The sequence below is a fragment of the Arachis stenosperma genome, chromosome 9, assembly GCF_014773155.1.
Source record: "Arachis stenosperma cultivar V10309 chromosome 9, arast.V10309.gnm1.PFL2, whole genome shotgun sequence".
NCBI classification, from domain to species: Eukaryota; Viridiplantae; Streptophyta; class Magnoliopsida; order Fabales; family Fabaceae; genus Arachis; species Arachis stenosperma.
The window spans coordinates 84,419,940-84,430,009 of record NC_080385.1 but is presented as its reverse complement, the minus strand read 5'-3'; the positions used below and the strand labels follow the sequence as shown (position 1 = coordinate 84,430,009).

Here is a 10,070-nt window from a genome sequence, read left to right as displayed (position 1 = left end):
AATTTCTACTCTGCGGAGAGGCACACAACTTCAAAGAGAGGGATATTGGATCTTGATGGTGTGGATGCTATCTTGGCCCAAAACAAGCTCATGCACCAACAAATTCAGCAACAAATGGAGATGATGACTAAGAGGATGGATGGATTGCAACTAACTACTGTAAGCACACAAAGCCATGCTTAAGTGTCAAGTGGAGTGAATCATCATGAAGAAAGCTGTAAACCTTTCACTTATGAGCAACCAAGTTTGGAACAAGTTCAATTTATGAATAACACCTCAAATTCATTTCAACAAGACTCTTATGGTGATAGATACAACCCAGCATGAAGAAATCACCCCAACTTGAGATGGGGTAAGAATCAAAATCAAGGGCAAAGAAACTCTAATTCTCACAATTTCCACAATACAAATAACTACAACCACCCATCCACTAACAATAACCAATACAAGAACCACAAAACATATACGGCCAACCCCAAAACACCTTACAAAATACCATTCCCAACATCTCAAATAATTTCCATCAACAACCATCATATCCCACACAACCACAACCCCAATCATATCCAGAGTCCCAAATGATCTCTAGTCTAGAGGTACTAATGGAGAAATTCATCAAAGAACAAGAAATGGCAAAAAAAGATCAAGCCATAACAAACAAGAACCAAGAGGCCACAATAAGAAATCTTGAAAGACAAGTGGGGCAAATAGCTTGGCAACTTGCTGAGAGGCCAGCTACTGCCTTTCCAAGTGGCACAATTCCCAATCTAAATGAGGAATGTGAGGTTATTCAATTGTGGAGTGGCAAGATAGTGGGAGAAGGAATCAAGGATGCTAATAAAGAAGGAACAAAGACAGAGGAAAATGGTAAGGGAGATCACAAACCCAATGAATCACAAGCCTCAAGGAAAGACAAGAAAATCTGGGAGCCACAACCACAAGACCAGAAGGATGAGGTGAAGCCATATGTCCCTAAACTCCCTTATCCACAAAGGCTATACAAAGAGCTGAGAGATCAACAATTCCCGAAGTTCTGGGAGATTTTTTGGGAGCTTGAAATCAATATTCCATTAGTTAGTTGAGGCTTCAGAACAAATGCCACTATATGCAAAGTTTCTTCAAGAAGTCATCACTAAAGAAAGGAGTTGGAAGGAAAAGGAAACTGTGATCCTAACCCAAGAATGCAGTGCTATAATTCAAAAGGGCCTCCCACCAAAACTAAAGGATCCAGGAAGCTTCCTTATACCAAGCACCATTGAAAACATGAGTATTGAGAAAGCATTGTGTGACTTGAGGGCAAGCATCAATTTGATGCCACTCTCTATGATGAAGAAGCTGCTAATAGAGGAGGTTAAACCCACTAGAATGTCACTACAACTTGCTGATAGATCTCTAAATATACCCAATGGAGTTGTGGAAAACCTCTTGGTGAAGGTTGGAGAATTCATTTTTTCTGCTGACTTTGTGATCTTGGACATGGATGAGGAAGGGAGTAACTCAATCATTCTTGGAATACCCTTCTTAGCCACAGCCAGAGCAATAATTAATGTTGAAAAGGGTGAAATGGTTCTTAGGGTGCATGATGAGCCAATGGTTTTTAATTTTTTCAAGGCAATGCAATACCCAGCCGAGAAAGAAAACTGTATGAGGTTAGATGATGAACGGATATTTTATACGCTTTTTGGCATCATTTTCATATAGTTTTTACTATGTTTTGTTTAAGTTTGATTATATTTTCATAGGTTTTAGTGATAAATTTACATTTTTAGATTCTACCTTGATTTTGTGTGTTTCATGGTGATTTCAGATATTATCTGGCTGAAATTGAGGAGCTTGAGCAAAAGTCTGATTCAGAGATAGAGAATGCACTGTAGATGCTATCAAAATCTTACTTCTGTGCACTCGAAGGAGCTCTTCTGGAGCTACAAAAGTCCAAATGGTTCACTCTTAATGGCTATGGAAAGATAATATCCAGGGCTATCTAGAAATATATAATAGTCCATACTTTGCTTTGGAAATAAAGGCCCAAAATTAGCGCCCATTTCCTGACATCCAGCGCCCACAGGAGAGCAGCTGGCATTCAACGCCCAAAAGGGGGTCCCTAGCCAGCGTTCAATGCCCATAAGGAGTCATAGCTCGTGGAGACGCTCAAAGCTCAGCCCAAACACTCACCAAGTGGTCCTGAAAAGTGGATTTTCGCACCCTTAAGACTAGTCGATCGTATTTCTGTAATCTTTAGTTATTATATTAGTATATATACACAAGAGTTCACCCTTGTTAGGAGCTCTTGGACACTGTACATGTTTTCATTACTATTTTCTGTACAATATAAGTCACTAACCTCCTAAGGTTAAGGTTAGGAGCTCTGCTGAGTTTCACGGATCAATAATATTACTGTTCTAGTTCAATATGTCTGATTCTATTCTCTTATGCAACCTTGTTCTTTATCTTAAGAATTGAGGGTGACCCGTGACAATCACCCTTGTTCTACATGGGTTCCGTGCGAGTCCTGACCCGGATAGCATTGAACCAAAACTAGAGATTGCATTGCGAATTCCAATAGAGTACCTGGGTAACTTTGGATACGTGACATGAAATTCCATTGACCGTGGGTAAGTGAGGTCTCTGTGGCACTAAGGCTAGATTCAGAGAAGTAGCAGATTCTGATCCAAAAGATCTGACTTGTCAGTAGCACCTTGGGTAGGATCGTGAAGGGGAGTGGATTTCTTAGAGCTTCATCTTCTGCTATAGTGAGAAACCTAGAGGTGGCTTGATGAGAGGACATGAGTCACTTCAACATGGTGGATTATTGCAGTAGAGAAGGTAAACTTGATGAGAGGACATGAGTTAATCACTTACGACTGTCATTGAAGGAATTAGAAAGTTAATTAAGAAGACAGTAAGAAAAGTTAATCCAAAAAGACAAAGCATCTCTGAAGCCTCAACCGTTCTCATACCATTGATTTCACACCTACTCAGTAACGTTTTATTTATTTATCTGTTTTATGGTTTTTCTGTGACAAACTATATTTTCTATCCGCCTAACTAAGATCTCCACTCAATCCAACAATCTCCGAGGGATCGACCCTCACTCACCTGAGGTATTACTTAGATGACCCAGTATACTAGCCAGTCTATATTGGCGAAACGTGCAGAATCAGTTTCGTGCACCAAGTTTTTGGTGCCATTGCTAGAGATTGTTCGGGTTTGACAAACAACCGGATTATCTTGCTGCTTAGATTTGGTACCTTTTACTATTTTGTTTGAGTCTTTTATTTTCTTTTTCACAAAATAAATTTTTTTTCAAAAATCTTTGCTTTTCTTTTTGATCTTTACCATTTGTTTGAGTCCTTTTGTTCTTGTTCTTGTTCTTGTTAAAGTTTCAAACTTTCTTGTTTCCTTTGCAAAAAAACATTTCAAAAATAGTGTCTGATGACAAGTCATCTTAGCCTAGTTTCACTAGTCTTTTTCTTTGTTTTCATTAGGTTTTATGCACTTTCTTGCATTCTAAGTAAGTAATTTGGAATGGAAATGCATGACTTCTTTGAATCAAACAACCACCATATAATTGATGCTAAATCATGAGGTTTATGCTAAATTTAATTGAGTTTTAATGATTTATAAACCTTGTGAATTTGGTGATACTTTGATTGGTTGTTTTGATTAATTGTAGGTGAAGAAAAGAAGAAAGCGTGGCCTAAGAAGTGTGGCTCAAGGAAGAAAAAGTGTGGCCAAGAAAGGAGGGTGTGTGGCGCAACAAACCATGAAGCTCTCCCCAATAGCACCAAGCTCACTAAGTGAGCACTATACTTACTCCCAGGGAACCAAGGCACAATGCTCTGCTCACTTTGTGAGCTGAGCACAATATGAAGCCAAGAAACAAGGAAAGGAAAAACAATGTTCAGCTCACCAAGTGAGCATTATCGAGAGCACTAAAGAAATAATTCAAAAAAAAATAAGTTGCAAGTGCATGCTCCAAGGCTTGAACCCATGACCAAGGGGGATGAGGGAGACGCTACTCACAAGGAAAAATAAGCCAAAAATGGCCAAATGTATTCCCCAAGGTTCGAACTCAACACCTTGAGGAAGCAAGGAGCAAGGCACCACAAGAAAACCAAGGAAAAGCTTCAGCGCATGCTTCCCATGGGATTCGAACCAAGGACCTTCTCTTGGAAGAGCCAATGCTCAACTCACTTAGTGAGCAGAGCGCTACTTCATGGGCATCACGCAAGCACCAAGACACGGGCCGGGGGAGTGGAGCGCGCAACAAATTTGGCACGGTCCAGCATCACAAGGCACGCACAAGACATGCACCAAGGCACCAATGCCCAGCTCAACTTATGAGCTGAGCATTCCCCTGATGCATTGCACGCTACAAGGGAATCCACACAAGGCCTCAATGCTCAGCTCAACTTGTGAGCTGAGCATCCCCCTGGAAGTGGATTCTTCATGGGCTGAAAATTGAATTAAAAATCCAACTTAATTCATTTCTTCACCAAATCAAAAGCCCATCCAAATTCCAAGATCCAAGAATAGAAAGTGTATAAATAGGAGCTAGTTTGATGTAATTAAGACCTCTAGACTTCATTTTGAATTTTCCTTTTTACTTGCATTTTAATTTTGAACTTTGGAATTTCTTAGAGAATTGGGAAGGAGAATTGATCTCTCTTCTTCCTTGTTCTTGCTTGAGCACTCTCTAATTTTCTTGCTTTTGATCTTGGGTGAAGAATTGAAGGACTTCTGTTTCAATCTCACCTTGAGATCTCTTCTTTAACTTTTTGCATAATTGAATTTTACTTTCTGTTCATTTTTTCTTCTTCTGCTATTTCTGCAATTTGCTTTCCTTTATTTCTTTTGCAATTGTTCTTGTTGGATCAAGGAAGGATTTGAGATCTAGACTTGTTTTCTAGTCTGTTCCACTCCTGAGATCTTCAACCACTTTTAATTTGCTGCAAATTAAGCATTGCTTTTCTGTTCTAAATTCTTCAAGGCATTTTACTCTTCTGTTTGAGATCTACTTGTTCTTGTTTAATTTCTGCAATCCCAACTCCCAATCCCTTTTACAATTCAAGTAATTTACATTTCTTGCACTTTAAGCCTCAGCCATTTACATTACTTGCAATCTAAGTTTCTGCAATTTACATTACTTGCACTTTAAGATTCGGTCTCTTTACTTTCTTGCTCTTTGATTTACTGCAATATTCCCTTCTCCTTTTACATTCCACGCAATTTAGCTTCTATTAATGATAAACCACTCAACCAACACCTGATTCGCTTGACTAAATCAACCACTAAATTAAAATTGCTCAATCCTTCAATCCCTGTGGGATCGACCTCACTCTAAGTGAGTTTTACTACTTGATGCGACCCGGTGCACTTGCCGGTGAGTTTTGTGTCGGATCATTTTCCGCACATCAAGTTTTTGGCGCCGTTGCCGGGGATTGAAATAGATTGACAATGATTAAGTGAAGTGGAGGTCTAGATCAAGCACTTTTTCTTTTTTGTTTCTTTAATTTATGATTGACCCACTAACTGTTTGAATTTTTGCTTAAGCTAACTAAAACTTCACTTTAGCAATAGATTGAAGTGTCACTGGTTTTGTGTGTTTCTTATGTTTTGTTTATATGACAGATACAAGAAGAGCTACACCCACCTTTCATGAACAAGACGAACGAACTCTCAGGAGATTAAGAAGAGCTGAAAGAGGGAAAAACATTGTTGGAGAGGAGGAGTCAGAAGAAGAATTTCAAGACATGGAGGAACATTCAACCAATCCACCAGGAGGAGCAGCTAACAACAACAACAATCCACCACAGAGGAGAGTTTTGGCCTCCTACACATTTGCAAATCCCAGACATTGTGGAAGCAGCATCTTAACTCCAAATGTCAATGCAAACAATTTTGAACTAAAGCCACAACTTATCACTCTAGTTCAAAATAATTGCTCTTATGGAGGAGGAAAACTTGAAGACCCCAATCAACACTTGTCTACCTTCTTGAGGATTTGTGACACTGTCAAAAGCAATGGTGTGCCTCCTGACAGCTACAAGCTACTGCTCTTCCCATTCTCTCTCAGAGACAAAGCCACTCAATGGTTGGAATCCTTCCCAAGAGATAGCATCAACAATTGGGATGATTTGGTAACCAAGTTTCTTGCCAAATTTTACCCACCTCAAAGGGTCATTAGGTTGAAGACTGAGGTACAAACATTCACACAAACGGAGGTTGAACCCATTTATGAGGCATGGGAGAGATACAAAGCTCTAATCAGGAAGTGTCCTCCTGAAATGTTCACTGAGTGGGATAAGTTACAGAATTTTTATGAAGGGTTAACATTAAAATCCCAGGAAGCATTGGATCACTCAGCTGGAGGCTCTTTGCAACTCATGAAAACTGCAGAGGAAGCCCAGAATCTCATTGATATGGTGGCCAACAACCAGTACTTCTTTGCTCACCAAAGGCAACGTCAACCATCACAAAGGAAAGGAGTGATGGAGTTGGAAGGAGTGGATTCGATCCTAGCTCAAAACAAAATGATGCAACAGCAAATTCAACAACAACTTGAGCAAATGGCCAAGAGGATTGACAATCTCCAAGTTGCAGCAGTCAATACAAGCCAACCATCAACAACTTGGGGGCAAAATGAAGAAATTCAAGAGGAGCAACAGCAAGAGCAAGTCCAGTACATGCACAACCAAAATTCTGGATCAAATGAAGTCTATGGTGATACTTACAATCCCTCTTGGAAAAACCATCCCAACCTTAGATGGGGAGACAACCACAATCAAACTCAGCAGCCATGGCAAAGGAACTCAACTCAAAACAATTGGAAAAACACAAACCACAACAACCAGCCAAACACTAACCAAAACACATATAGAAAATCATAAAACACTTACCCCAACTCTAACCATCATCCATCCAATAACCAACTCACTAACCAAAATACTTACCATCAATCATCAACACCCCACTACCAACCAATCTCCCAAGACTCTCAGAGAATCACTAATCTAGAGATGCTCATGGAGAAGATGATGAAGAACCAAGAACTGACCACAAAGAACCAGGAAGCCTCCATGAAGAACCTAGAGAGGCAGATTGGGCAAATCTCCAAGCAGATTTCTGTTGAGAAACCATCAAGCTCACTACCAAGTGACACCATTCCTAATCCAAAAGAGGAGTGCAAGGCAATACAGTTAAGGAGTGGAAAAATCCTGCTAAAAAATGAAGAAGTTACCAAGAAGCCAAAGGAAAGTGACGAGAAACAAGCTGAAAAAGAGGCAGCCAATGATGAAGATGCAACAGCAAGCAATCAGCCTCAAGAAAAGGAAGACCAGGCACCAAAATTAAGAAAAGAGAAGGAAGCAATGGGAAAGTCAACAAAGGAACAAAAGCAGGAAGTGAACTTCACACCTCCATTGCCATATCCTCAAAGGTTCAGCAAAGAGACTAAGGACCAACACTTCCCAAAATCTCTTAAAGTCTTCAAGAAGTTGGAGATCAATATCCCCTTAGCCGAAGCACTTGAGCAGATGCCCCTGTATCCTAAGTTCTTGAAAGAGCTCATCAACAAGAAGAGGAGTTGGCAGGAAAAGGAGACTATACTTCTCACTGAAGAATGTAGTGCTGTGATTCAAGGATGTATTCCACCAAAGCTCACAGATCCAGGGAGCTTTGTAGTTTCATGCACCATAGGCAAAATGACCTTAGATAAAGCTCTCTGTGACCTTGGTGCTAGCATTAATCTGATGCCGTTATCAATGATAAAAGAACTTGCCATAGAAGAACTCAAACCCACCAGGATGTCTCTGGTGATGGCTGACAGATTAATCAAGACACCCAATGGCATTGTGGAAAACTTGTTAGTCAAGATTGGGGAGTTTATCTTCCCTGCAGACTTTGTAATTCTGGATACAGAGGAGGAAGGAAATAATTCAATCATCTTGGAAAGACCATTTTTAGCCAATGCCAGAGCTATTATTGATGTAGAGAAGGGGGAGATGATTTTCAGGGTGTATAATGAACAAATGGTCATCAATGTTTTCAAATCAATGCAACACCCCCCTGAACAAGAAAACTACATGAAGGTGGATATGATAGAATGTCTGGTGGAGGAAATGTTAGAAGCCACTTGTCATGAGCAACAGGAAGAAAAAGTGGCAGAAATTTGCAGTGAAGACAAGGAGAAAGAGAAGCCTCTGCCCCATCACCTCAAGTACGTGTTCCTAGGAGAAGGGGAGACCTTACTCGTAATCATCAACTCCTCCTTGAATATGGAAGAAGAAACAAGGCTGATTGCAGTGTTGAAAACTCACAAAGTAGCTTTGGGATGGACAATTGACGATATCAAAGGCATTAGCCCAACCATTTGTATGCATAAGATTTTGTTGGAAGAAGAATCAAAGTCTGTGGTTCAACCCCAAAGAAGGCTCAACCCAGCTATGAAAGAGGTAGTTCAAAAAGAAGTAATGAAGTTATGGAATGATGGAATAATCTTCCCAATCTCTGACAGCTCATGGGTGAGCCCGGTTCAAGTTGTACCGAAGAAAGGAGGAATGACGGTCATCACCAATGAGAAGAATGAGTTAATCCCTACTAGAAAAGTGACTGGGTGGAGGATGTGCATAGACTATAGAAGATTGAATGATGCCACAAGGAAAGATCATTTTCCTCTCCCATTCATTGATCAGATGCTGGAAAGATTGGCCGACCATGCCTATTGATGTGTGGAAAGCGATCCAACACAAAACTCACCGGCAAGTGTACCGGGTCGCATCAAGTAATAATAACTCACGTGAGTGAGGTCGATCCCACAGGGATTGAAGGATTGAGCAATTTTAGTTCGGTGGGTGATTCAGTCAAGCGAATCAAGCTTTGGTTGAGTTGTTTGTGTTGAACAGAAAGTAAATGACATTAAAAGTAAAAGGGAGAAGGGAAAATTGCAGTAAAATAAAGAACAGAGAAGTAAAAGTGCAGAAACTTAAAGAGCAAGAAAGGTAAATGACTGAAACTTAAAGTGCAAGAAACTTAAATTGCAGTAACTTAAATGGCAAGAAAGGTAAATGACTTGAATATAAAAGGGAATTGAGGAATGGGATTGCAAGAATTAAACAAAGAACAAGTGAATTACAGTAAATGGTTGGGCAGAAAGTAGATCAAAAGCAATAAGCATGCAACAGAATTCAAGTAAAATTCTGCAGAGGTTCACAGATGAACCAAAAGTGATCTCAGGATCCCAAGGGCTTAGGTAGCAAAGCCTAAGACCCAATTTCCTTCCCAGATCTAGATTCAGTAAGCAATTGACAGAAAATTGAAGAAGAAGCAATTGAATAACAGAATTGAAAGTGAATTGTGCAGTAAAATTAATGCAGAGAGATTGAATGGGAATTGGGACAGAATTTCCCCAATTTCACACACCCAATACTCAGAGAACAGAAAGTAGAATTGCCCAAGAGATTCGAGGAAGGAGACTCTCCTTTGATCCTCTTAGTTCTTGGTCAAATTCTTTCCAGAAGGTGAAAGCAAGTAAAATTGCAAAGTAATTGAAAATTTAAAAGTGAGTGCCAAGGTAGCTAAAAGAGGTGAAAAGTCCAGCCCCAATTACATCAAACTAAGTCCTATTTATACACTTTCTATTCTTGGATGATGGGATTTGGATGGGCTTTTGGATTGGTGAAGAATTGGATTCAAATTAATTTTTAATTTGAATTTCAGCCCAAGATCCACTTCCAGGAGGCTGCCCTGCCCTTGTGGAGGGCAGGGCAGAAAATTGATGCATGGCACAAAGATTTGGTGCGGCGTGGTTGCTTGTTGGTGCGAGTTGGTGCGCACGTTTTGCTTCTTGGTGCGCCACACAAGATCCTGCCCGCGCCAAGGGCAGGGCGGGGAGTTTTGGATGCGCCAGAATTTGAGACGCGCGCGGATGGTGCTGCCAGATGCAAAATTGATGCGCCAGGAAAGGAGATTGGCGCGCGGGACGCGCGTTGGTGCCTTGGAGGCTGCCCTGCCCGCGCCAAGGGCAGGGCAGGATTGGGTTGGTGCGGTCAGAGAGGAACGCGCGCGCCAGG

The 10,070-nt window shown here is 40.6% G+C and overlaps 1 protein-coding gene across 1 annotated transcript; it reads left to right on the top strand.

The window, feature by feature from the left end:
* The first annotated feature begins 1,095 nt into the window (after nucleotides 1-1,095).
* On the top strand, nucleotides 1,096-1,874 carry LOC130949668 (uncharacterized). Its single transcript, XM_057878325.1, has 2 exons — nucleotides 1,096-1,649; nucleotides 1,808-1,874. Exons 1-2 carry the CDS (start codon nucleotides 1,096-1,098, stop codon nucleotides 1,872-1,874), a joined length of 621 nt encoding a protein of 206 aa, XP_057734308.1.
* Nucleotides 1,875-10,070: the final 8,196 nt, after the last annotated feature.